Source organism: Cavenderia fasciculata, assembly GCF_000203815.1.
Source record: "Cavenderia fasciculata unplaced genomic scaffold Scf_EUAJFUG02HR96I-5, whole genome shotgun sequence".
Taxonomy (NCBI): Eukaryota; Evosea; class Eumycetozoa; order Acytosteliales; family Cavenderiaceae; genus Cavenderia; species Cavenderia fasciculata.
Window position 1 is genome coordinate 179,725 of NW_004457624.1, and position 26,641 is coordinate 206,365.

Here is a 26,641-nt window from a genome sequence, read left to right on the forward strand (position 1 = left end):
TAAGAAGGAATAATGTGAAATTAAACCCGTGGTTGGACCAAATCTGAATAAAGAGAGTAGAAAGAGTAAACATAATCTTGTTTCCTAAACTTGTGGTAAGGTATCTTTCATTATTAGGTATCATTGTGTGATACAGTTATTGTTATAGAGGGAGGTTTGATTATCTAAATTAAATAATAATTTAGATTAATTTAGTTTTGATGCATCAACTAAAATTATGAATAACTTTTTAACTAGTTGTTGCTCACACATTCACCTTTTGTAGTCAACAACCAAATTAATTAATGCAAGCAATAACATCAGTTAATAGTAGTAGTAGTAATCTTACAATCTACAATAGTAAGAATCTAGGAGTATCTTTTGATGATATCAAACAAGCCCATGATAGAATTAAACCACACATCCACAAAACACCCATCATGACTAGCTCTGTTATCAATGATATGTCTGGTTTTGAATTATACTTTAAATGGTAAAGAGAGTAAACCTATTTAATCAATCAACACCTCACTCATCTTTCAAATATATATCTATCTATCTAGTGAGAACCTTCAAAAAGTAGGAGCATTCAAATATAGAGGAGCTTGCAATTCTATTCTAAAGCTTGATGAACAAGATGCAAAAAAGGGTGTTGTTACTCATAGCAGTATGTTAGATAAGATAGATAGATAGATAGATAGATAGATAGATAGATAGATAGATAGATAGAGATATCAAACAAAAACAAAAAGGTTTCTAATCAACTAACTTTATTCATATGATTGAAGGTGGTAATCATGGACAAGCAATAGCAAAAGCAGCACAACTAAGAGGTATACCTGCTTATATCGTAGTACCAAATAATGCACCAAAAGTAAAGTTGGATGCTATTAGAGGATACGCTGGTGAATCAAATGTTGTCCTTTGTCAACCAAATTTACAATCTCGCGAGAGTACTTGCAACGACCTCATAACCAAGACTGGTTGTACATTGATTCATCCATTTGATAATGCTGATGTAATTGCTGGTCAAGGTACTGTTGCAATCGAATTATTATCTCAAGTTGATAATTTAGATGTTATTATTTGTCCAATTGGTGGTGGTGGTGTTGTATGTAATAATAATAATTATAAATATTTATTTAATTTAATTTATTTATTTTCTCTTTCTTTTTAATAGTTATCAGGAGTTTGTATTGCAGCCAAAACATTAAATCCTGATATTAAGATTATTGGAGTAGAACCATTGGGAGCTGATGATGCAGCACGTTCATTGGAAGCAGGTGAAGCATTACCACATCTTCCAGGTAAACCAAATACAATTGCTGATGGTTTACTGACATGTGTCGGCAAATTGAATTTCCCAATCGTTCAATCTTTGTGCGATGGTATCATTACTGTTGATGATGAAGAGATCAAATATGCTCTCAAGACTATATGGGAGAGAATGAAGATTATTGTAGAACCTTCATCTGCAACCGTTCTAGCTGCAGTAAATAGTCAACAATTTAAAAAGTATTCAAGTGGTGTCAAAAAGATTGGACTCATTGTCACTGGAGGTAATGTAGATATGGTTCAATGTGCAAGTTATTTTGCTTCTTCAAAGTAAACATAAATAAAATTTATTATTATTATTTCTTTAATGGAAGTAATGATGTTAATTTTGATTTAGTTGTTGAAGGTGAAGGTATTGTTGATGATGATGGAGTAGTTGTTGTTGATGTTGATGATGATGATTTAGTAGGAGTTATAGGTGAAGGAGAAGATTTTGGTTTTGCTCCCAAAGTGAATGGTGCAGATACTGTAGCTGTTAATTTAGTTCCTGGTACTGGTGATTTGGTTGGTGTAGATGGTGCCGATTTTGTTGTTGTTGTTGGTAATTTAGAAGTATTTGATAATGGCGTAGTTGATGATTTGGTTGGTGTTGTTGGAGCCGATGAGGTACTTGTAGTAGTAGTTGGTTTACTCGCAGATCTACTAACGGGAGTTGGTAATCTTGAAGGTGGTCTAGCTGGAATATTTGATTTGGTAGGAGTGACTTGTCTCAATGTACCACTAGCAACACTGGTTCGATGAGTACCCATTTTATATTGAATATCACCTGCACCAATATCATCTTGTGGGTTTGGTGGAAGTGGAGTACCTGATCTTAGTTGTTGTTGCTGTTGTCTTGAACTAGTACTTCCAGGGAGTGGAGTACCTGCACGAAGTATAGTCTTGGTTGCCTTTATGACATTGGCATTACTACTGCCACTACGAAGATTTTGGGTGGTTTTAGAGACTCCAGAAGACTTGTCAGTGGCAGTAGTTTGAATTTGAAGTTTTTGCATTTCACCCGAGTGTTCAGAAGCAACATCACCAACCTTGTCTAGATCGGCAGCTTGAATAACCGAGTTGTAACGAATCAAAAAGTCTTTCAATGTCATCCATCCACCACCTACACGAACCACAATGATATTGTTGACACAACGCATATTGACTATAGTGTCACCCCATTTGTATTTGTTTGGTCCAACTCTTTCGATTCTGTCGGGCAATACAATCGATGGTGGAAGAATCTTTTTCATGGTGACATTGAGGAATTCGGCAAAGATACGATCAGTAGTATCACTAACCACTGGTTTGTATGGTGGATGATTTTGAACGGTACGATAGGTTCTATGGAATGTATAATCCTTCTTTTGTGCTCTACTGTCACTTCTATTCTCCAAGTTTTCATTTTCATGATTATTAATATTAACATCATTTGATAAATCCAAATCTACATCTACATCTTGAATGACAATATCCAATGGATCCTGTTCAACATGATTTAATTTAATTGATCCAATAGGTGGCATTGGTAATGGTAATGGTTTTTGGTTCTTTGTTGGTGATGGTGAAGGTGGTGGTAAAACTGTTGTTGCTTGTTGTTGTTCTTCTTGTTGATGAACAGTTATAATAGTTGTAACCTTTGTAATTACCTCAACCTTTTCATCGTATGATTTTGTTTCTCCTCCAGTTTTGATTGTTGGATAGTTGGTTTCAATCTTTTCCAATTTTAGAGGTGATCTTAATTTACTTTGACTTGGAGGTCTAGCAATTTGTGATACTCTATCTTTGGATGGTGATGAGAATGGTGAATTTAATGGTGATCCTGATGGTGATGATACTGGTGTAATAACATGTGAGAATACTGTCTTTTCTATTGGTCTTTTTAATGATCCTTGAACCACTGTAGGTGATGATTTAATCTTTTGATTATTATTATTAAGTACCAATGTTGAACTGTCTGGTGAGATATTATTTTTATCTATTAAACTACTATCATTTAATGTTTGATTAATCTCGTTGATAGTTGTAACACTTTCTACTAATGTTATATTTTGTTCTGTCTTTTCAACTTTGTTGTTATTATTTTGTAGTTGTTGTTCAGCCATGAATGATTTCTCCAAATTAATTCCAAATGTTTCTCCTCTTTTCTCTTGAACTGAACGATCTGAGTCAGTTGATATGATTTCTGCAGTATTTGATGTATTGGATGTTGTTTCACCAAAAGATGGTTCCATTTCATCAATATCTGAAGATTCCAATGAACTGGTAGCTGATTCTAGTGACTCTAGTGATTCATCCTCTTCCTCTTCCTCTTCTTGCTCTTTCTCTTCTTGATTTAATTGTTCAAGAATTAGATCAGTTTCATCAGAGGCAACAATAATATCAGAATATTCTTCATCATGATGATTGTTTGATATCAAGTTCATAATATCCATAACTTGTGATTCCAATAATGATGGTGTTTCTATATCTTCTACATATTCATATTCATCCTCATCTTCATCTTCATCTTGAATAGATGATTGTAGTTGTTGGTCAAGTTGTTGTTGTAATTGTAATTGTTCATCTGATTTGAATATATCTTCTGACAAACTACTTGGAATTTGTTGATCTAATGTTTGACTGCTAGTAGTTGTAGTTGTGGTGGTTTGGATGATATTATTATTATTTTGTTGTTGTTGTTGTTGTTGTTGATTATTTACAATATTTTGAAGTGATAATATATCATCCTTGGTAATAACTCCACTTTCCAAACTATTACTATTATTAAGATTATTATTTCTTCTAATATTTACTATATCTAGACTCTTTCTTTGATGAGAGAGAATAGATGATCTAGGTGATTGAGATTGCTTTTGAGATTCATCAAATTGATTCTTTGATTTCAAAAATGATGTTATCGATACTCCTCTTGATTTTGGTGGTATTGAATCTGATTCTACATTGTTATTATTATTATCCTTTGAAGAAGGTGAAGATCTATCTGCTATAGTAGTTGTAGTAGTTGTAGTTGTCTGATTATTATTTGATACTTGTTGTTTACTATCATTGATATTTATATTGTTGGTATTTAATGATTGAATTTCATCAGCAGTTACCAAAACTGAACGTCTTTTACCAATTACAAATCTCGATCCAGATCCAGACCTAGTTCTATGTGCCGATACGAATTCTTGGCCTTGAACTTTATCTGTAGAAGTAGTGGTGGTCGTGATCGTAGCTTCAACTACTACTGTCTGTGTCTCTTTTTGGACTATTTCTTCATTTGCTTGAGTTGATGACGATTGTTTGACAGTACTACTGTCCTTTTCAATCATTAAGGAATTGAAGTGAACATTTTCAATATTAGAATCGAATTTTTTTTCTTGACTATAATTATTATTATTATTTGATGAGCTGATAGTTGGGTTTTCATGTTTCATCGCTTCGTCAATTTGGATAAAAGTAGTTTCAACCACATTCACTTGAACTTGTTGTTGTTGTTGTTGTTGTTGTTCTTGGATAACAGTATTAGGATTGATCAGTTCTTTAGTGACTTGACTTGGCTTGACATTTTCAAGATGAATATCCGATTTAACAGACTCACTTGATAATTTGTCAATTTGACAAGGTATGGTTGTTTCACTATGGTTGATAGTGTGAATATTATTGTTGTTGGTATCATTTAAACTATTATCAATGTAGTTGTTGTTGTTGTTGTTGTTGTTGTTGTTGGTTGTTCCATCAATCAAAGGAATGGTTGTGGGGGTGGTGGTGGTGGTGGTAATATTTGATTCACCTTGTCTAATTGAAGTTAAGGCTTTGGTTGATTCTTCTACTTCTACTTCTCCTCCTTGCTCCTCGACTATAGTTGTAGACGATACAACAACTACAGACGATTCAATTGTAGTAGTAGTAGTAGTAATTTCTTCAATCTCTTTTGCAATGACCTCATTTGAGATTGATAGTTGAGTTGATTGATCTTGATTGATAACCTTTTCCGGTAAAGATGAGATCAATGATGATGATGAATCATCTTTCTTTTCTTTAGGTACCTCTTTGAGAGGTTGTGAGGAGCCAGTACTATTAGTTGAATTATTATTATTATTATTATTTACACTTGAACTATGGTTGGAGATAGTTTCATCAGTAGAAGAAGTTGTGGTGGTGTTGGTGGTGTTAGAGTTAGTGACGGTAGTATTGGTATTGGTATTGACAATGACAGTAGCTGTCATTTCCAAAGAGGATTCAGATGGTGTTGAAGGTGTTGGTGTAGTTGGTTGTGGTTGAGATTGCGGTTGAGATTGTAATGGTCTCTGAGCAGCAGGTTTCTTCTTCTTTCTTCTCATCATTTTAAGTGGAGGTGGTAATGGGATATCTTCCAATGTTGCATAATTGGAATTATTATTATTGGTATCATCGGTAGAAGATGAGGATGAGGATGATGAAGAAGAAGAAGAAGAAGAAGTAGAAGTTGATTGATTATTATTATTATTATTATTATTACCAACACTCATAATATTGAATACAGTTGTACCTTCTTGAGGTGAAGATGATGAGGTACTTGATGATGATGAAGAAGAAGAAGAGGATGAAGATGAAGTATTTGATGATGAAGACGGTCTAATTCTATCATGATTGAATAAAGTGATACATAATTTATGTTTTAGACCATGACATCTACCACCTTGAATTGATAGAGCCAATAGACAATAGATAACCTTTTTAAGATTCTTTCTCTCATATAGATCAGTTGGTAAAAAGAGATAATCTGATTTGACACCCAACTCTAAACATGCACACAAGAAGAAGTTTATATTCTCTAGTCTCATAAAAGGTGGTGAATTCTTTTTGTGAATTCTCTTGATGATACCTGGTTTTATCAAATTTGCTAGTTTACATAACCATTGCTAAAAGGATGAGTTGGTTATTAATATACATATTTTTAGAGAGATATTTGATACATACACCATCCATTAAAGCTTGGAATAAATCTTCTTCTTCAAAAGGTTGTTCAAAACATTCTTCAAGCCAACCTCTAACTTCTTCTCGATTATACAAGAATGCATAATCATCCCATGCCTGTCTCTTTGCAGTCAATCTATTCGTATTTACTTTTGGTCTAAATATAATTATATCTTCTTCTTCTTCTTCTACTTTACTAGTGTCATTATTACTACTACTATTATTATTATTATTTAATAATGATGATAATTCAGGTGCTGATTGTTGCTGTTGATATATTGGTACAACTTTGTTTGATGGTGATTGAGATGGAGAAGGTTGTGATGATGGTTGTTTGTTCAAATGTTTAGTTAGATCAGTTTCAGAGTTTTGTTTGAGTACAACCTTGGTGACCATTGCAGTTGGTGGTGCCTCGGGTGGGAATTCCGAAAGACTCATCATTGATCGATCATTCCTCATTCTTTCAAAGAAGCCAATCGGTGTAGCTGGCAGTGATGAGTCTTTAACTATTGCATCTGGTATTCTTGACATTCTCTCTCTCTATATATATATCTCTATCTTCTAACTAAATATAATACAACAACTAGTATAGTATAGTATAGAATAGAGCTGATTAATAATTAATGTATCATTACTAAACTTTTGTTTCAAATACAAACATTGTGATTGATTGATTGATTGATTGATTGATTGATTGATTGATTGATTGATTGATTGATTGATTGATTGATTGATTGATTGATTGATTGATTGAGTTGATTATCAACAACGTTTATTCATCTTTATCAATAATGATAATGAGTGAATGATGATAGGTAGATAAGATGATAGGGACGGAGCAAACGATTATTGTTGTTTGACGGCAAAACCAAGCAACACACGACACCTCACTCTTTTCGGGACTACAGATAAAAGATTTGATTGGTTTGATTGGTTGATTGATGAATGGGTGATATATTTAACAATACAATTTAGTTTATTTTAAGTTATAATTTGGTGGGGGGTGGAACTTCAAACCGTTGTTGTTATCTTTTTGATTTTACAAGTACAATAATAATAATATTATTATTTTGGTTTAACAACATGAACCAGTATATCCACCATCAACAAATTTCTTTAATCGTTTGGACATGAAATAGGGACGTTCAGCAGATCCATCATTCTTGCTACTATCTTCACAGAAACATAATAACATTGTATCAATTGTCATATCATATACTGACATGAATCCAGTTGCAATTGCATATGCAATTACTCCAATTAACTAGATATTATAAACAAACAAAAATAGAATTAAGAATTAGAATTAATTTTAATTTTCTCTTTTCTCTATTTTCTATTTTCTCTATTTTCTCTATTTTCTATTTTCTCTATTTTCTCTATTACTTACAATAACAGGAATAACATAAAAGGTTAAATCATCAACACGTTGAAGAGCATAGAATGCAATACCAACAGTCATGACAGTGATTAATACACGACCAAGGAACAAGAGGAATCCAGATATCATATTGACGGCGGCGACTCTTAGGACGTTTGATAGAATCAATTCAAAACCACGTTTGGCACCTTTACAGAATGAGTAACCATAGATTGATATCATAATATAGGCATTCTTGTCTAGGAATTTAATGAATTTTTCAAAACACCAAAATAGACATTGAAGACACTTTACAATGAATCGAGCCAAAAATGCTTCCTTGCCCTTGAACTTTTTCTCTACATATTGCAAAACGTATCGGATGAATTTGATAATGGCCAAGATCAGCGAACCCAAAGCCAACGATCCCAAATGATAACGGAGTACACGTCCAAATGACTTCCAAACTGGGAAATAGGGTGTATCCTTTTTATCCATCACCCAATACCAAAGAGCTATCGATCCTGCAATAGTACATTGATTCACTGCCAAAATAAAAGTAATCGTCCACAATAAACCAAAAAAGTGATAGATTTGCATATATCTAATGGTATCATTTGCAATATATCCCAAAAATACTCCATTTTCATCATATTCTGGTGTTCCTGCTGTTCCCAAGTAACTAGAAATAGAAAGATTGAAATAATACATAATTAATAATCAAATAACTAATAACTATTATTATTATTATTTTACTATACATACAATCCAATGATTACCCAATAGATGACAAAAGCACAAATCCAAGCAAAAATGAATAATGGGAAGAAGAAGATGGATGGCATGGTACCAACGGCACGACTACTTTCCTTGATGATTGCAATAGACAACATGATACGACGCCAGAGTGCGAGGATGATAAATGCCAAGATACCACCAATGACGCAAATGATGATAAAGATGACTTTGAGAGCTTGAACATTATCGTATTGGAGTGATAGACGTTGAGCTGGTGGAATGGAATAGTACTCGTCTTCAGCATCTTGCCATTGATAGTAAACTTGAATGGCGAGTAATGATAGACATCCAAGTACACCAAGTACAGTTGACCAAGTAATGAGACCGGCAAAATAACGTAGCAAAAAGATCCAAAGGAATCCAAGACCCAATGCAACAAATGCACCCATAATCAAGTATTTCCATGATTCTACCATATCCGACAGCAGTTTGACCGAAGTGTCTTGATCGATCTTTGAATTGATCATCTTGAATACTTCATCCAACAAGGTGTCGGTAGCGTTTACTAAAACGGTTGGAATACAACGATTGAATATTGGACGTGATGCATAGGTACCGGCACAAGTACCATTTGGATAGAGTTGGTCCATTGCAGGAGTGACATTATACGAACACACCAATTGCGATGCATTGTCTGGTATCAAGTGCGTCTCGTTGGGGCATTGCGATACACACACTGGACGTGCACTGATCAAGTTACCAGTATATACTATATAGTATACATATTTGTTGTCTACAAAATTGGCTGATTTATTGGCTGGCAATACTCCATCTGCAATATTATCTACACCACAAATATTTCCATTTTCATCAGTTCCATAAATTAATCTAACAAATAACAAATAATAATTGATTAATACAAAAAGTTTAGTTGTTGATTGATTTCAATCTATTTATTTTAACATACCTAAGTGGATTACCTTCTTTAACGGCAATGACAGCAACAGCAATCATACCACCCCAAAATGCCAAGAATAATAACAAGAACAAACAATCATGACATTTTCTCTTATCATAGACACCTTTGTTCTTGATTACTTCGTGTCCTCTTGGATCATGTCCCTTACCCATTTTTCTCTAATAAATATTTAATATATCTATCTCTTAATAATTTAATACAAATTTAGCGTTGATTTGAGATATAAATAAATAAATAAATGATATTTGATAGTTGATTAATGATTGATAGTTGATTGATGATAGTTGATAGTTGATAGTTGATTGATGATGCGCGTAGTCGTTTCGTTTCGTCTGAGTTTGTTCGTTCTACAGTGAGTGGTGAGTGGAGTGAGTGAGTGATTGCTAACCCTCACACTTTCAATTTCCCCTTTAGTGATTGATAGTAGTAGTACAAGAGAGAGAGATATAGATAAAGATATAGAGAGTAAGAGAGAGTTTTGATGATGAAAGCAGAGTTGTCTCCTCACTGCGACAACCAAGAAGGAGGAGGTTGGGGCCGTGTAGCTACAAACAAACAAACAAATTATTTTTAATCATTCATCATCGATCGTACATGTCAACCGATATTTTTACATAGATTTTCGATTCAGATCCACCTGACACCATTTATTTTTATACCTGCAAGTAGGGAGGGAGTGCTCTGCTAAAGGTGAGACAAAGATAGATTTCATAGTAATAAACAAAATATAGAGAACTGAACAAAATATAGAGAATTGATCATGATTTTGGATACCTGACAAGTATCTCTCTACTATTGTTGTTGATAACAATACCTATCATCTACATTGCGTGCAAGAGAGATTTTAGTAGTAGTAGTAGTATCAAAGAATAATAATAACAACTAATTAGTTATTCAAAACCTCTGTCTTTGAGTAAGGGAATCAAAAAGTCTCTCATTCACACATAAATTAATTTTCAATAATAATAATATTTTTTGGTGGGTTGGGAGGGGTTGTTGTTCAAAAAATTTTCACAAACATCTCTTATTGTTATCTCTTCACAACTTTCCTCTATAACAACTAATTATTTCAGGACTCACTTGCAGCTTATTCATCATCATAATCATCATAATCATCATCATCGCCATCGTCGTCCGGGCAGGTAGGAGAGGTGAGAGGATAGAGGAGAGTGATACGTTTCATGGCTAGGAGAGAGAGAGAGATCATATGGCTGCTTCTCACCTCTCATTACAACTAATTTCAGGACTACTTGCAGCTGCAGTTTATTCATCATCATCATCATAATCATCACGTCCGGGCAGGTAGGGGAGAGGTGCTAGGAGAGAGGATAGAGGAAAGTGATGCGTCTCATGGCTAGGAGAGAGAGAGAGAGAGATCATACGGCTGCTTCTCACCTCTTCACAACTTTCCTCTATAACAACTAATTATTTCAGGACTCACTTGCAGGAGGGGAGAGGGAAGAGTTGTACCACCCTTGGCTAGGAGGTGGTGCATCTCAGGGGAATTGTACCTCTCCATGGCTGGGAGGTTGAGAGAAGTGCCTCTCTTGGCTCATGACTGGGAGAGGTGTGCCTCTCTTGGCTGGGAGGTTGAGAGGTGCCCTCAATGGCTGGGAGAGGGAGGTGCCCCTGCTGGCTGGGTAGAGGTGCTCCATGGCTTGGAGAGGGAGGTACCTCTCTTGGCTGGGTGGAGCCCATAGCTGGTAGAGGCTGATGGCTGGGGAACGAGGCACTTCTCAATGGCTGGGAGGAGAGGAGAGGAGAGGGAGGTACTCTCAATGGCTGGGATAGGGTACCTCCTCTCTTGGCGGGAGGAGAGGCACCGCACCTCTCTTGGCTGGGAGAGGGAGGTGCCTCTCATGGCTAGGAGAGAGGGTCGTACCTCTCAAGGCGGAGAGTGTGGTGCCCTCTCAATGGCTGGGATAGGAGAGGAGGGTGCCTCTCTTGGCCAAGGCTGGGAGGATAGGGAGGTGCCTCTCATGGCCAAGGCTGTGAGGAGAGGGAGGTGCCTCTCATGGCCAAGGCTGGGAGGAGTGGGAGGTGCCTCTCATGGCTGGGAGAGGAGAGGGTGGTACTCTCAATGGCCGGGAGGAGAGGAGAGAGGTGCCTCTCTTGGCTTGAGAAGCACCTCCTCCCAAGACCAAGGTGAACCTCGAGAGAGAGGGGTGCCTCTCTTGGCTAGGAGAGGAGAGAGGGAGAGGGTGGAGGGTGCCTCTCTGGGCTAGGAGAGAGGGTACCTCCTCTCTTGGCGGGAGGAGAGGCACCGCGGCTGGGAGGGGAGGGAGAGAGAGTGGTACCTCTCAATGGCCGGAGAGGGTGGTACCCTCTATTGGCTGGGAGAGGAGAGAGGTGGAGGGTGCCTCTCTTGGCCAAGGCTGGGAGGAGAGGGAGGCGCCTCTCATGGCTGGGATAGGAGAGGGTGGTACCTCTCAATGGCCGGGAGAGGGTGGTACTCTGGCACTTCATCATTTGCTCCTGGCATTGACTAGACTAAGGTTACTACTTGTAGCTAGAGACACCTCTATAGTGCGTCTCTACCTACAAGTAGTAGCCTACTCCTATTCATCATCATCACCACCACCATTCTTAGTCATCACAAACCACCCAGCATCTTCATCCACCATCCACAATTCAGAGAGAGAGAGAGAGAGCACCCCACAACACAAATAATTCAACAATTCTCGAGGGGGGGGGGGGGGGGGGTAGAGAGAGGTGTCTCATGGCTGGAATTCACACAAAGAGATAATTGGGACCATATAACAAAGCAATACAAATTAATACAAATAATAAAGAGAATAAATTGGATCAACAAAACAATACAAATAATAAAGACTGAGAGAATTGAGTTGGGAGTGATAGAGATGATCAAATATCAAATCTATTGGGGTGGAGATTTATTTTGAGTGATCTAGTTACCACCACGGAGACGGAGGACAAGATGGAGAGTGGATTCCTTTTGAATGTTGTAATCCGAGAGGGTTCTGCCATCCTCTAATTGTTTACCGGCAAAGATAAGACGTTGTTGATCAGGTGGGATACCTTCCTTGTCTTGAATCTTGGTCTTAACGTTTTCAATGGTGTCGGATCCTTCGACTTCAAGAGTGATGGTCTTACCAGTCAATGTCTTGACAAAGATCTGCATACCACCACGGAGACGGAGGACGAGATGGAGAGTGGATTCCTTTTGGATGTTGTAATCCGAGAGGGTTCTACCATCCTCTAATTGTTTACCGGCGAAAATGAGACGTTGTTGATCAGGTGGGATACCTTCCCTTGTCTTGGATCTTGGTCTTGACATTTTCAATGGTGTCAGATCCCTCGACTTCAAGAGTGATGGTCTTACCAGTGAGGGTCTTGACAAAGATTTGCATACCACCACGGAGACGAAGGACAAGATGGAGAGTAGATTCCTTTTGGATGTTGTAATCGGAAAGAGTTCGGCCGTCTTCTAATTGTTTACCGGCAAAGATGAGACGTTGTTGATCAGGTGGGATACCTTCCTTGTCTTGAATCTTGGTCTTGACATTTTCGATAGTGTCAGAACCTTCGACTTCCAAGGTGATGGTCTTGCCGGTCAATGTCTTGACAAAGATTTGCATACCACCACGGAGACGGAGGACGAGATGGAGAGTGGATTCCTTTTGGATGTTGTAGTCCGACAAAGTTCTGCCGTCTTCTAATTGTTTACCGGCAAAGATAAGACGTTGTTGATCAGGTGGGATACCTTCCTTGTCTTGAATCTTGGTCTTGACATTTTCGATAGTGTCGGATCCTTCGACTTCGAGGGTGATGGTCTTACCAGTGAGGGTCTTGACAAAAATTTGCATACCACCACGGAGACGGAGGACGAGATGGAGAGTGGATTCCTTTTGGATGTTGTAATCCGAGAGGGTTCTACCATCCTCTAATTGTTTACCGGCGAAAATGAGACGTTGTTGATCAGGTGGGATACCTTCCTTGTCTTGAATCTTGGTCTTGACATTTTCGATAGTGTCAGAGCCTTCTACTTCCAAGGTAATGGTTTTACCTGTTAATGTTTTAACAAAGATTTGCATTGTTTTTTTTGTTGTTGTTTGTTTTGTACAGTAATGCTATAATATATAAAGGTAATGGTAATTTAAAATAAAAACTTATAATAATAATAATTGGGTGTAAATAATTTAATTTATAAAATAGTATGTTGTTGTTAGATAAATAATTAACTCTATACCTTTTTGAAAATTATGAATTGAAAGAGTGCAAAGTGACTAATTAAATAGTTTACTGTACTGTCTTGAGAGTTGAAAATTCAATTTTAATTAAATTTTTAATAAATTTAATGTGGTGGTTAGGTGGAGTCACCATGACTCAAAAGGAAAAAAGAGAGGAATTGAAATAGATTAAAATTTATACTCGAAAATTATTCAACAACAATCTGGTGGGGTGCACAAAAAAAGAAGAAGAAAAATAGAGAACACCGAGTACTCACCCACCACGAGATGAATAATACAAAAATAGTAGTTGTAAAAAAAAACAAACACAATATTACAAATAGGGAGAGAGAGAGAGAAAAAGGTTGCACATAATAATTTAAAGAGAGAATGAATATTATGTGTTGCAAACTTGAACTACAGGAGAGGATGTTGTGTGAATGAATGTATGATGTGATATAAATCTATTTGGATTCATGACGAGTACTGAACAGCATGTTGCAAGAGCGGTGCAATCAGATAGATGAAATGTAATGTATGATTGAATGTTTTTTGAGAGATTTAGATTAATATTAAGGAGGAGACAAGATATATAATATGAATAATAACTTTTGGAAGGCAAACAAGTTGGCACATTCAAATCCTGGCGAAGATGAAGATGATATTGGTAGCAGTAGTAATAGTAGTCATATTAGTTATGAAGAAGATTTAAATCAAAATAATAATAATCAAAATAGAAATATTAAATCACCAAAAGAAAGTAGAATAAATATAGAAGATGAAGATGATCAATATCTAAGTGATTTAGATAGTACAATAGATCCAGATAAACTCAATAATAATAATAATAAGATAGATGAACCAATAGATAGATTTTTTCTAACAAAGAGTGCACCGGCACCTGGAGATTTAATGGTACCATCACCTATTCGGGAAAGAGAGGAGAAATTGAAAAGGAGACCCAAAGTATTACATATAAAGTTGCAACATACAAGAGGTTCAAACTTTCCAGGTTCATTGATCAAATATCGTCATTTACCAGATACCAATATTAGAGTTCACAGACAACATGTATTTAGATCATTTAAAGAATGTAAAGATATTTGGATGGATTGGCAACAACTTTCATCGCCAACACTCTATAAAGAAGCATTGGTAGAGTTTGTCGGTACAATGATACTAGTATTTTTCGCTTTATCCATCATTATTACAATGACCAATTATTTCAATTATTCCGTTGTCTATAATCCATCCAACCAACCAGCACCAACAGTCAACCTAGTCCCATCATTTCGAACACCCATAGCAGTTGGTATCCTCCACGTATTTATGATTGCCATTCTCATTCTCTCAACTGCTCCTGCTTCTGGTGCTCATTTAAATCCAACTATTACTCTAACTACACTTATTAGTGGTTATATTCCAAGTAACTAAGAAAAACAAAACAAAACAAAAGAAATACTTTATACTTCTTATTAATTTAATTTATTTATAGTTGGAAAGGAATAATTTATATTATATCACAATTTGCAGGAGGAATAGTTGGAGCAGGATTTGTAAAGGCTATATTACCAGAGGTTATAGTCAATCAGACTACATTGGCAGTTTGTTCATTTGGTGCAGATATGAACCGTGGTCATGCACTGGCAGCCGAGTTTATGTTGACATTTATCAATGTTTATGTTGCATTTGCAACAGCACTCGATCCAAGACAATACGAAGTTCTAGGTCCCATACTACCATCATTTTTAATTGGTGCAACTCTAGGACTAACACAAATCATTGCAGGTGGTTATGCAAATTATTTTAATGGTCCAGGTTATAATATGGCTAGATGTTTAGGTCCTGCGGTTATTATTGGTTATTGGCACGGTAAATGAATGAATACATCAATTTAAAAAAGACCTATCATCATGATTATATTAAACTATTTTCTATTTCATTTAGATTTATGGTTATTTTTACTTGCACAAGCATTATCATCATTGGCAGTTGGATTATTATTATTGGTGAATCCACCATTCAAAACAATTGCAACTCATGTTGAAGATGAAGAACCTATATTGGGTGAAAATGTAATTGAAAAGGGTGCATGTGATAGAAAAGTACCTGATGAAGATAGTATTGATCCATTAGTAAATGATCATGATAATATGGGTATGGGTAGTGGTAGTACACGTGGTAAATTAACACCTGGAACACCAACAGGATTCTATAAACGAAATCGATCAAAAAACCGTCATGGTGATCATCACCACAACAATCATCTTCATAATCTATTACATAAAAATAAAGACCTTAGTAGTATTAATAATACTGCTCAGTGGTCATAGTAAATATATAAATAATCAAATCTAAATCTCGATCAAATAATAAATAAATAACAATCACATTATTATTTTCATAGCACACCAAGGTGGTGAGGGAGGGGGTGAGTGACTGATCAGTCAAAACCATCAATGATCATATGATTTGATTGATCACTACTAGGATAGATAGATTTATAATTGACTATATAGTATATTATTATTATTATTTAAATATCCAAAGCAAAAAAAAAAAGATGAAGACCTTTATCTTTGTCATTTTGGTCATTTCAATTTATTATATATCAACAATCAATACATATCAATTAAAAGAAGATAATAATAATGAAAACAATGTAATAGCTAGTAGTAATAAGACATTACTACCTTATAGGGACCATTATGGTATGATTCGAGTTCAATTGGATTGTGAACACATAGCAATGGAAGATTGCTTGTTGACGAATGGATGTGTACCATTCCGCTATAGAACTTGTTGTGGTAGAACTGGTGTATACTGTGCAGCATACGAAGAATATAAATGTAGAGAGGCACTGTATTGTATGATCAAGACAGACACTGGAGAGATTTGTGAAATGCAGAACGAATGTATACCAACGACTGGCTTTGAATACTACCTCGTCAGAAACTTTTCATGTGAAGATCTAGACTGTGAATCAAAAGGTGAGAAATGTGCATATGTACAAAATTCTTGTGAATCTACTACATGTTGTCTATTTCCAACTGCTACTTGTTTCCCTAAATCTCCTCCTTCTTCTACTCCTCCTCCATATCCATCTCTATTACACCCTTCAACACCATCTCCACCTCCTCTTATTGAAAAACAACAACAACAACAACAACAACAACAATCAACAAATAATAATAATAATAATAATAATCAAAATAATAATAATTATCTAAGTAATCTATTTAAAATAATTCGTCACAATATTGGTTTATTACAATCAAAAGATAATAATAATAATATTAATCAAAAAGAAGATAATCAATATAATAATCAAAATAATAATCAAAATAATAATAATAATAATATTGATCAACTTGATAGTTATATTCTAAATGAAGACGAAAATATTTATGAAATTAATAATCATTTTTTTAATCTAAATGATGAAAGTAATTATGACCAATTTATTAATCAAAATAATAATCAAAATAATAATAATAATCAAATTAATAATAATAATAATAATAATAATAATATTATTAATCCAAGTATTGATGATCATCTGGGTAATCAACAACAACAACAACAAGTTGAACAAACTAAAATTATTCAAACATCAGGATGTGGAACAACAGTTTGTCCACCATCATTTACAGAGTGTATAGAGATTGAAGGAATACCTGTATGTTATTCACTCTCTGAACGACCAGATGAAACGACACCTAATCAATTCCTAAGTGACCATGGTTTTCTTGAAAAGAAATATCAACAAATTGAACAACAACATCAACAACAACAATTAAGATATAAATGCTCAGATGATGTTTGTAGTGAAGGATATGGATGTAGAGAATATGAAAACAAATTTGTTTGTTTATCATTTGATTATATTGAATCTATCAAAGAATCCATTTAAAACAAAACAAACAAACAAAATAATAATTATCAACAACAACAACAACAACAACAGCAACTAATCACAACAACTCCGACAAATTAAAATTAAAACATATATGTATATATATATAGATTATTAATAAATATATTTATATTTATTTATTTATTAAAAACAAAAATAGATATTTCTATGGTTTACATCATATTTTGTTTTCCTTCAGGGTTTGGGTTGGCAATATCATCTTTGATACCACTGGTTCCACCACGAACATCTTCTTCACAATGTTTGGCCATTGATCCTCCAGATCTAATTGATAATAATAATAATTATTATTAGAAAGTGTTTATTATTAATTTTAGGTTATTTATTTATTTATACATACTGTTTCTTGTCACCAATATTTCCATGAGTCTTTGAGTCATGACCACCACCAATACCACCAATTCCCTTTCCACCTTCTTTGTTGTCCTTGTCACCTAGACCAAAAATATCTTTTGCCTTGGTTTCAATTTCACTTTTTGTTCTGTTATCCATTCTATATTTAGTTTAATTTAATTTAATTAATTCTTGTCTAATTGTCTCAATTCACAACCACAGAGACTATCTATTTATAAGACTCTCATATTCCCAATTAATTCAATAAAAATAAAATTTAGCTTGTATTATTAATTTCATTTGAAAATCATTTTAAATTATCATATCAATACTCCAATTATAGATATTTATTATCATAACAATTAGAGAAATTCCCTAATCCAAAAAAATAGAATACCTTATTTTTTATTATTATTATTATTAATATAATTATTTTTCTAGATTTATAGAAAACTATTTTACAACAACAAGCTTGTTATTATTTTCATTCAAAATCTTCGTAACAATAATCGATGACGACAACAAACAAGCCATTGACACATTGAATGTAATTGTGGTATTGTGGTTGAATCTGATCAAACCATACCAACCAAGTGGTTCATCACGCAATACAAATAATTCATTCAACATGAATGACAGCTAGGGGTAGTAGCACTCAGCTGTGAACTCATTGTCATTTCTACCATTCTACCTTACTCCCCCCACTATTGCATGTGATGATCATCGGATTCATTCATTCATTCATTCGATTCCATCCATCCAACAAACATTGCTTCATTGTTGTTGGGGGTGTGTGATGTGCATTCTGGTTTTTCATCGTAACAGAGAGATGAATGAATCAACACACTTCAATATGATCATCATTGATATTGTTATTATTATTATTTTGGCTAACTTGGATGGTAAGTTATAATAGTGCGCACTATGAATGATTCTTCTTATTGACAGACACTGTTATTTCTTGACAGAATCATGCAAGCTAGCTAGCCAGCTACTTAGTCAGAAATAACAATAAGTATGGTTGAATAAGAAGCTACTGCTGCTGGCTGCATGGCAACAAAGTGATGATGATGATGATGATGATGACGGTTTAAACAACATTATTGGAAAGTGATGACAAGAACTACTCAACTACTACTACACTGCAATGATGATAGTCGACACTGATCACTCGAGTCGAGTTAACCAGACATCTCTGTCTGTCTGTCTCAATGAGATTGTTAAAACAACAAGAGAGGAGGAGTAGCATTAACAATGAAAATGTCAACAGTGAATGATGCCCAACAAATGGATTAAAAGGTTGTAATACAACATTTGATGATTACCAAAACAATTGTTTGAGCAACTTGCCATTTTGGAGTACTCTTCTTCTCTATATAGTGTATACCCTACCCTACCCTACTCTACCCTACCCTACCTACCACCTATTATTTTTATTTTACCAATTCATCATCCATCCTTCAATCACTCCAACTCTATTCCAAAATCCCAATAGTTGTTGATTTATTTATTTTTGTTTTTAATATAAATTCAAATATTGTTAAATCTTCCTACCATCACAACAATAACTATAATTAATAATAATAATAACAACAATGCAAAAACTATTAGTAGTATTCCTAATACTGGGTGTATTATTACCCCTGACACAATCATCAAACTTTGATCTCCAAGAAAGATATTGGACCGAACAAGAGACGGAAGCACTCCTCCGTAGAAGTAGAATCATGGAAAGCCAATACTCTGAGGAAATCATACTTGGTCTCATTGGTAACATTGTCAAGCCATTGATTGCTGCCATCAACAAGATTAGTCATTTCGGAATGAGAGAATTGGCTGCTGGTGTCCATGGTGTTATTGATGGTTACGAAGTATGTAAATTTAATATTGAACAATTTATAGATTAATTATATAATTAATTAATTATTTTCTTTTTTTTTCTTTTTTTTTCTTTTTTTTCTCTTTTTTTTTAGTTACGTACCAATCCATCAATGGCTCGTCTTTGTATGAATGATACTAGAAATGGTGAGAATATTTTAAACAAGATTTTAACCGACTCTGACACCATCTCTGAATTTGCCATCAAGAATGTTCTTCGTCTTCCAGAAATGGCCAATGTCATTGCTTCCATTGGTATTCATTGCAGAATCGATCAATTAATTGCTAGAATTACTTCTTTGATTGTAAAGATTGGTGCTTCATTTACGTAAGTTATCAACTCTATCAACTCTATCAATCAATCAATCAATCTTCTATCAGTCATTCATTTCCAATTCTTAACCTTATATTTCTTTCTTTTTTCAATTTTTACTTTAGTATTATTGGTATTCCATTTGTACTTATTCATGATGTTCCATTGATTCTTACAAATTCTCCAGCTCTTATCAAGGATGCTTTGGTATGTATTTCCATTACATTATTTATTCAATCTATATACCTTATTCTAAAATATTAATATTTCCTTTTCATTTAGAATATGACATTGGCAGTTGGTAGATTGGACTTTTACACTTTTGGTCTGGGTGCCGGTGATATCATTGGTATCCTCCTTCGTTAAAGACGACGAGCGAGCGAGTGAGGAGAGTGTATGTTTTGTGCATTAGTTTGTCAAGCGACACACACACAAATAGTACAATGGCTCCAAAAGCAAAGATGCAGTGTAAACTGACCCCCAATGAGCACATGTACTTCGCATACATGTACCAATAGGGGGAATATTAAAAAAAAAAAAGAAAAATAAATTAAATATAAAAAATATCTGTTCAGAAAGACACAATGGTGTGTCCCCCACCCCTTTTTTTTTTTGATTGATCATGTTTCTTCATCTTTGCTTTTTCTTATCAGATCGATATTGGGCCACACACACAATCAGTCGATAAACACCTATCGACATTCTTTGTTGTATCACGTGCTCGTGTTCAATCACAGATTAGAAACGACTTTATAGTCAAAAGTCATTTGCCTGTTTGTGACAATCGATTCGATATCCAAACCCATCAAACAACAATGATCAACATGTTGGGTTATCAGAGGCGGCACTGATCAGTATCGATACCCACATTCGCACCGATGAGCTGCTTGGTGTCAATCAAATAATGCTAATATCAACAACAAGCCTGCTGCTCACGTTAGGTTGGTTGGTGGTACACCCACTTCTTCTTTGGGATTTAAAGAAGACCGACTTTCGATGATTATTCGGAACCGATTGTCGACAATAATCAATCAATCAACCGTTCAACAAACAACAGTTTTAAATATCAACTCTTTTTCAAACCACAATAGTAATTTTACAAATCAAATCAAAAAAAAAAACAAATAATTATAATTAGATAATAGATAATAGATAATATATATTTATACAATGAAACCAACTAGTATTATACAGCTGGCATTGGTATTAGTGACAGTATTTATTATAAATAATAGTCAAGCATTTAAATCTGATACACAGGTCATCACAGATTTACAATATTACATATGGGCTCATTCAGCTGGTAACAATGATTTTATTCATGGACAATATGGTATATGTCAAATTTAAAAATATTTAAAGTCTAAAGTCTTTTATTTATTTACTAATCTTAATATATTTATTTATTTATTTTCCTTTATTAATTTTCTATTTTTTAAAGGATTTACATTTTATGGAGAACTTAGTGGTGATTATTCACCAGCCAAATTTTCAGGAGTTCCATTGGTAGCACCAGCCAATTCATATCTTACATTTGATGCATACCAATTCAAGTACTTTTATATTAACCAGAAAGCCACTGCACAACCCAATAATATCTTTATCGATCTTTTACCAAATCAAGCCAACAAAGGTGCCAACACGTATGCTCCAACCATGGTACTACAGACCATGTTCAAAGAGTATGATACTCCATTCCACTCGGAGAGTATGGGTATAAAGTCATTGTTTTATTTCACAACCGGAGGCTTTAAACCCACCGTTGCTCCACAACCTATACGTTACTTGTACACTCTTCATCATCCATGTTCCATCTGTTCCTCCAAGATCAAGTCACCCAATTTCATAAATAGTCGTGCAAGTGATGCTATTCGTGCCGATATTATCAATGGAAAGGGTGGTACGTATCCACCACCAACCACCGATGTAACCTATTGGATTGATAGTGGTGAAAGTGTAAATAATTTATTATATCCTGCTAATCCTGTAAATGATCATCTTTATATGGTTTTTTCAAGGTAACCTTCTAGAAAAACATATAGAAAAAATAGAAATAGAAAACAATAATAATATTAATTAATATTTATTTATTATTTATTTGTTATAGACAATGGGATAGTGATTATTGTCATTATTTTAATGTTAGACAACTTGTATCACAACCAGGTATTCAGGTGGTTGCAGCAGCAACCAATAGATTCAAAGTACTCAAAGACAATTATCAAAATATTTTGGTAGATTCACTTCTTGGCAACTCGATGGTATTGAATAGAAACCCAGTCAAGGGAGGTAACCCAGTCAGTGTAATGTTCACATTTGGAACGACTTCTACCGACGAGTATGTATGGCAATACGTAGTTGACCAAGCCTACAATTATTTCACAGTCAACAAGATGAAGAATTTCAAATCAACTAGTAACTGGATCCAATTCCTAAAGGCTGGTGGTTACCCTGAAGAATCAATTCAAACGGTTATTTTAGCTTTAAATGCTGCGAGAGAAGAAGATTGGTATGAAACAAAAAATATTATTAAAATAATCAATAATATTAATAATATTTATTTATTAATTTATTTATTTTCTATTTAGTTGGTGGAGTCAGACAATATTTAGAATGGTATCAGGATTTGATACAAGTGGACAAAAGATTAAAAAACCAATGCAAATTAAACGTACATTGATTCCAATTACTCATCCATTTGGCAATACAGTGCCAACGTGCAAGGTTGCAACCAACAAGTTCCCATGTGTCTCTACGTCACCCAACTTTATACCAGAAAAGTTATCGTTCCCTCCAGCTTGTGAAATTCAAGTACCCGATGCATGGGCCAACGTAATCTTCCAATCTGGCCTAACACCAGACGAACAAAAAACAACCAACAAGGATGACTATGTCAACAAAATCACTGCCATCTATATCAAAAACTTTGATAGACATTATGCCAATAGAGATGCTGGTGATCAAGTTGCTCAATGTGCAAGTGTTAATCAATAAGATGATAGAGAGAGAGAGAGAGAGAGAGAGAGAGAGAGAAAAAAAGAAAGATAGGAAGAAGAATGAAGTAATCTCATGGTTGACTTTGTTCAATTTACAAATTAACAAAATAAATAAATAAATAATTTTTTGTAATCATTTGTGGTTGGTGTTGTTGGTTGTTGTTTAAGTTCATTGTGGGTCAGAAAGGGTAGTCTACCCTCTTTAGATTAATCTTAAGATGTCGATACCAAACCCACCATTGCGTGGTAATCACCCAAAATCAGGCTAATTTGTAAATTGGTCAGATGATTTTTTGTTTTGAGTGAATTGATGATCAAACTGATTTAATTTAATTTACCAACCAAACCCTTGATAAATACAACAACTCCTCCTCCTCCTTCATTCCATTCATTTAAATCAATATATTTATATAGTATAGTATTATTTAAAATATGAGTGGAATTCAAACAGAGCTAATTGGATCACTACCAAGACCAATAGGAACAACAAGTCAAGAACAATATTTAAAAGTTATAGTCGATGAACTTGCAAAGACTGGTTCACCAATCATTACAGATGGAGAAATTTGGAAGCCATCGTTTGCAACCTATCCACTTGACATGAACCAATTCAAACCTGATGGAGCCGTTATCCTCTTTGCTGATGGTCATACTCGAAGATTACCTGTGTTTAGTGCAAATCGGTTGGTATTTGGTCAATACTCTGGTAGCTATGTTAAAAAGTTACGTAATTGTTGTCAAGACACCCCCATCAAACAAGCTGTTATTTCGCCAAGTGCTATTAGTTTAATGTATCCAACTGCTGGAATCCCAGGTTACTCTCGTGAAAAATTCTTGGATGAAGTCATCGATGAATGTGAAAAGGATATTCAAAGTGCATTTAAAGAAGGTGCATCGGTCGTTCAAGTAGATGCCACCGAGTTACGTCTATCTTTAATGTTGGATCCATCGGGTGCTCTTTTGGATCAAATGGTTAAATTAAACAACCGATTGTTTGATCGATTCACTGACGAGGAAAGAAAAAAGATTGGTATTCATACCTGTCCGGGATCCGACCAAGACAGTACTCACAGTATAATAGTTGATTATGGCTTGTTGTTACCTAAATTCTTCAAACACAATTGCGGAAGATTCTACTTGGAGCTTGCTGCCGAACCAGATAGAGAAAGAGTACTCGAAATTGTATCAGAAAACCTGCCAGCCACTGGAATTGTTTTCTTTGGTGTAATTGATCCCATTGAGCCTAGAGTAGAGACACCCGAAGAAGTCCGTGATCTTGTGCTCCAGATCGCCAGAAAGATACCCGTTGGCCGATTTGGTACATGTGACGACTGTGGATTCTCTCCTTTTGCCGACGACAAATCAACATCTTTCGATTTATGTATGGCCAAGATTCAATCAAGAGTAGATGGTACTAAAATGGCTTCAAGTCAACTTGGTGCTAAATAAAGTAAACATCATACATTTAAATAAAAATAATGCAATCATTAATAAACTTTTCTTTTTTTTTGTTTATTTATTTAATAAATTTGATAATGTATTTGCAAAGTATTGATTGTCTCTTATATGTGATAGAGATTTAAGTCTTGTGTTTGTAAAATTTAAACCAAGTTTTGTTACGAGATAGATCAACATTGCTAGAATGGGTATTTGATTATTTGTGACTGTTAGGGCTAGAGCAAAAGAAGGAGAGTTGATATCAATTAGCTTGATCAATGTTTCTTTGTTGTTATTTGTTTGTTTGTCTGAAATTGATAGATAATGACAAAGAAGTGAAATGTTTCCAAGCTCTATTATTTTTTGTAAACACTGACTCTTGTTGAGCCATGAACCATCGTCATTGGGACCTTCAAGATAATTTAAATTATCGAAAAGTAGTTTGTTCAACACTGATACACTTCCATTTGTCACTGATGAATTGATGATTTGAACATTGCGACCTTGACATAGGTACTCTATCAACTCTAGGTCACCAGAAATAAATGGGTCATGTTGGAAATAGGATATTCTACTTTTGAATAATTTGTATGCATCCAATGTCAATCGACTACTACACAAATCACTACTGACTTGTAAATGATGCTTTAAACCAAACATAAATTTGTTTAGTTTTGATCCAAATGGTAATTGTACATGATACCCACAATATGAAAAGAATTGATCATTTTGCGTAAGTTTAACCAATAAATCCTTGTCTTGTGTTATTTCAAGAATATAATTGATCATTTCCAAATATGTCTCTCTTGCAAATCTAATTGTTTTTGAGTATTTACCAGTTCTGTCATCATTAAAAACAAATGATATGTTTTGAGATGTAATATCTTTTGCAAGATCGATATTTTTAATCAATATCTTTCCTGGGAATTTATCTCTAAATTCATTTGCAACTTTGAAAGATGATGTTGTTAGATTATCCATACGAAGATACCAATCACTATTTGAGTTGAGGAAATCTAATTGTATAGTTTCAGGTGCCGCAGATAATGTATTTCTAAAACAAGATCCAAATCCAAATACTTTGAATACTTCTTGAAACCATTCTTTTTTTGAGCCCAATACCTTGAATATTGTAGAGTTGACAGCAGCACTAGTAGACACCAAACACAATACATTTGAGAAAAAGTAATGTCGATCTTTTGGGTGTTGGAGTAGTTGCATAATGTTATGTATAGCCTTTTCTGCCTTTTGATGCATTGTTGCATAGACGATGATGAATAAACTTGCAACCAATTGATCTCTGTCAGAGTGATGTCTATAATGTTTGGCAATTCCTTTGAATTGACTGTACTCTTGTGGTAGATCCAAAAGTATCCACTTGTCAATTGTATCTTCAAACAGAGTGAATATAGTTGTAAAGTCGTCATGTTCGATTATATATTGTAATGACATTTTAAACTCTTGTTTGACATCTTTCTCTTTCAACGATGATAGAGACTGTTGAAACTCTGGCAAATAGATATCACCACAACAATAAAAGTATCTTGGTTCTATTTGTGACAGATATGGACTGAGTTCTTGATTATCTTTGAATTGACCTTGTACCCAACGAAGACAATTGACGTCACCTTGATGTGACATGGATGCTGTCAACAAGTCGAATATAAATTGATCATTCTTCCTATCAAATGGTACCATCTTTTCGAGGAGATGATCTAATACATGAATATGGTTACCCATTGCAGCACCAATATAAGATCGAGATTGTGGCAGTACGATTGGGTATGTTTGATTTAATAGAATATCGATGATTTCTATATTACCTCCACGACAAGCCAATTCCAAGAGTGATGGGTCGACAAAGTAATCACGAAACTTGTTATAAAGTATTGAAAAGTGATTTGTATTTGTAATTCTTTGACATATGGTAGCAGCATCACGTACAGTAAAGCTGCATACTGTATCTGGTATACCTCGCTGAACCTTGTCAATCAACAGTCCATAATAACCATTCTTTAGAATATCAGATACTTTATTCCAATGATCGTAAGACCATTTAAACAAACAATATTGTCTCTCTTCTTCATGAACCAATTTAAACTTTACATTATTAAATATTATATTTTGAAGATATCTATTTCTAATTATAAATATAAATATATTATTATTACTATTGTTCATTTCAAAGATTGTAAAATTGATTAAAACAAAAAAAAAAAAAGGAAACTTTTTGTAAAGCAAAA

The 26,641-nt window shown here is 34.5% G+C and overlaps 12 protein-coding genes across 12 annotated transcripts; 7 read left to right on the forward strand and 5 right to left on the reverse strand.

Moving 5' to 3' along the window:
• Positions 1-284: 284 nt before the first annotated feature.
• On the forward strand, positions 285-1,542 carry srr (serine racemase; the record flags this gene model as incomplete). The annotated part of the gene is made up of 5 exons (XM_004349976.1): positions 285-472; positions 543-646; positions 768-1,090; positions 1,160-1,471; positions 1,504-1,542. The coding sequence occupies 5 exons, from the start codon at positions 285-287 to the stop codon at positions 1,540-1,542; spliced, it is 966 nt and encodes a 321-aa protein (XP_004350026.1).
• A 68-nt stretch (positions 1,543-1,610) lies between these two features.
• On the reverse strand, positions 1,611-6,768 carry DFA_11087 (calponin domain-containing protein; the record flags this gene model as incomplete). The annotated part of the gene is made up of 2 exons (XM_004349978.1): positions 1,611-6,182; positions 6,241-6,768. The coding sequence occupies 2 exons, from the start codon at positions 6,766-6,768 to the stop codon at positions 1,611-1,613; spliced, it is 5,100 nt and encodes a 1,699-aa protein (XP_004350028.1).
• A 544-nt stretch (positions 6,769-7,312) lies between these two features.
• slc44a2 (solute carrier family 44 protein member 2) lies at positions 7,313-9,961 on the reverse strand (the record flags this gene model as incomplete). Its single annotated transcript, XM_004349980.1, has 5 exons — positions 7,313-7,501; positions 7,628-8,279; positions 8,363-9,223; positions 9,303-9,472; positions 9,929-9,961. The coding sequence occupies 5 exons, from the start codon at positions 9,959-9,961 to the stop codon at positions 7,313-7,315; spliced, it is 1,905 nt and encodes a 634-aa protein (XP_004350030.1).
• A 1,212-nt stretch (positions 9,962-11,173) lies between these two features.
• On the forward strand, positions 11,174-11,984 carry DFA_11089 (uncharacterized protein; the record flags this gene model as incomplete). Its single annotated transcript, XM_004349981.1, has 2 exons — positions 11,174-11,459; positions 11,824-11,984. The coding sequence occupies 2 exons, from the start codon at positions 11,174-11,176 to the stop codon at positions 11,982-11,984; spliced, it is 447 nt and encodes a 148-aa protein (XP_004350031.1).
• A 238-nt stretch (positions 11,985-12,222) lies between these two features.
• Positions 12,223-13,369, reverse strand: DFA_11090 (uncharacterized protein; the record flags this gene model as incomplete). The annotated part of the gene is made up of 2 exons (XM_004349983.1): positions 12,223-12,581; positions 12,658-13,369. 2 exons carry the CDS (start codon positions 13,367-13,369, stop codon positions 12,223-12,225), a joined length of 1,071 nt encoding a protein of 356 aa, XP_004350033.1.
• A 732-nt stretch (positions 13,370-14,101) lies between these two features.
• Positions 14,102-15,837, forward strand: DFA_11091 (Transmembrane protein; the record flags this gene model as incomplete). The annotated part of the gene is made up of 3 exons (XM_004349984.1): positions 14,102-14,930; positions 15,038-15,376; positions 15,452-15,837. The coding sequence occupies 3 exons, from the start codon at positions 14,102-14,104 to the stop codon at positions 15,835-15,837; spliced, it is 1,554 nt and encodes a 517-aa protein (XP_004350034.1).
• A 230-nt stretch (positions 15,838-16,067) lies between these two features.
• On the forward strand, positions 16,068-17,417 carry DFA_11092 (uncharacterized protein; the record flags this gene model as incomplete). Its single annotated transcript, XM_004349985.1, has 1 exon — positions 16,068-17,417. One exon carries the CDS (start codon positions 16,068-16,070, stop codon positions 17,415-17,417), a length of 1,350 nt encoding a protein of 449 aa, XP_004350035.1.
• Positions 17,418-17,593: 176 nt separating this feature from the next.
• On the reverse strand, positions 17,594-17,933 carry DFA_11093 (uncharacterized protein; the record flags this gene model as incomplete). Its single annotated transcript, XM_004349986.1, has 2 exons — positions 17,594-17,705; positions 17,782-17,933. The coding sequence occupies 2 exons, from the start codon at positions 17,931-17,933 to the stop codon at positions 17,594-17,596; spliced, it is 264 nt and encodes an 87-aa protein (XP_004350036.1).
• Positions 17,934-19,369: 1,436 nt separating this feature from the next.
• DFA_11094 (uncharacterized protein) lies at positions 19,370-20,331 on the forward strand (the record flags this gene model as incomplete). Its single annotated transcript, XM_004349987.1, has 4 exons — positions 19,370-19,645; positions 19,748-19,980; positions 20,091-20,172; positions 20,248-20,331. 4 exons carry the CDS (start codon positions 19,370-19,372, stop codon positions 20,329-20,331), a joined length of 675 nt encoding a protein of 224 aa, XP_004350037.1.
• Positions 20,332-21,135: 804 nt separating this feature from the next.
• DFA_11095 (uncharacterized protein) lies at positions 21,136-22,959 on the forward strand (the record flags this gene model as incomplete). Its single annotated transcript, XM_004349988.1, has 4 exons — positions 21,136-21,298; positions 21,407-21,983; positions 22,073-22,474; positions 22,554-22,959. The coding sequence occupies 4 exons, from the start codon at positions 21,136-21,138 to the stop codon at positions 22,957-22,959; spliced, it is 1,548 nt and encodes a 515-aa protein (XP_004350038.1).
• Positions 22,960-23,393: 434 nt separating this feature from the next.
• DFA_11096 (uncharacterized protein) lies at positions 23,394-24,410 on the forward strand (the record flags this gene model as incomplete). Its single annotated transcript, XM_004349989.1, has 1 exon — positions 23,394-24,410. One exon carries the CDS (start codon positions 23,394-23,396, stop codon positions 24,408-24,410), a length of 1,017 nt encoding a protein of 338 aa, XP_004350039.1.
• Positions 24,411-24,473: 63 nt separating this feature from the next.
• Positions 24,474-26,579, reverse strand: DFA_11097 (uncharacterized protein; the record flags this gene model as incomplete). The annotated part of the gene is made up of 1 exon (XM_004349990.1): positions 24,474-26,579. One exon carries the CDS (start codon positions 26,577-26,579, stop codon positions 24,474-24,476), a length of 2,106 nt encoding a protein of 701 aa, XP_004350040.1.
• Positions 26,580-26,641: the final 62 nt, after the last annotated feature.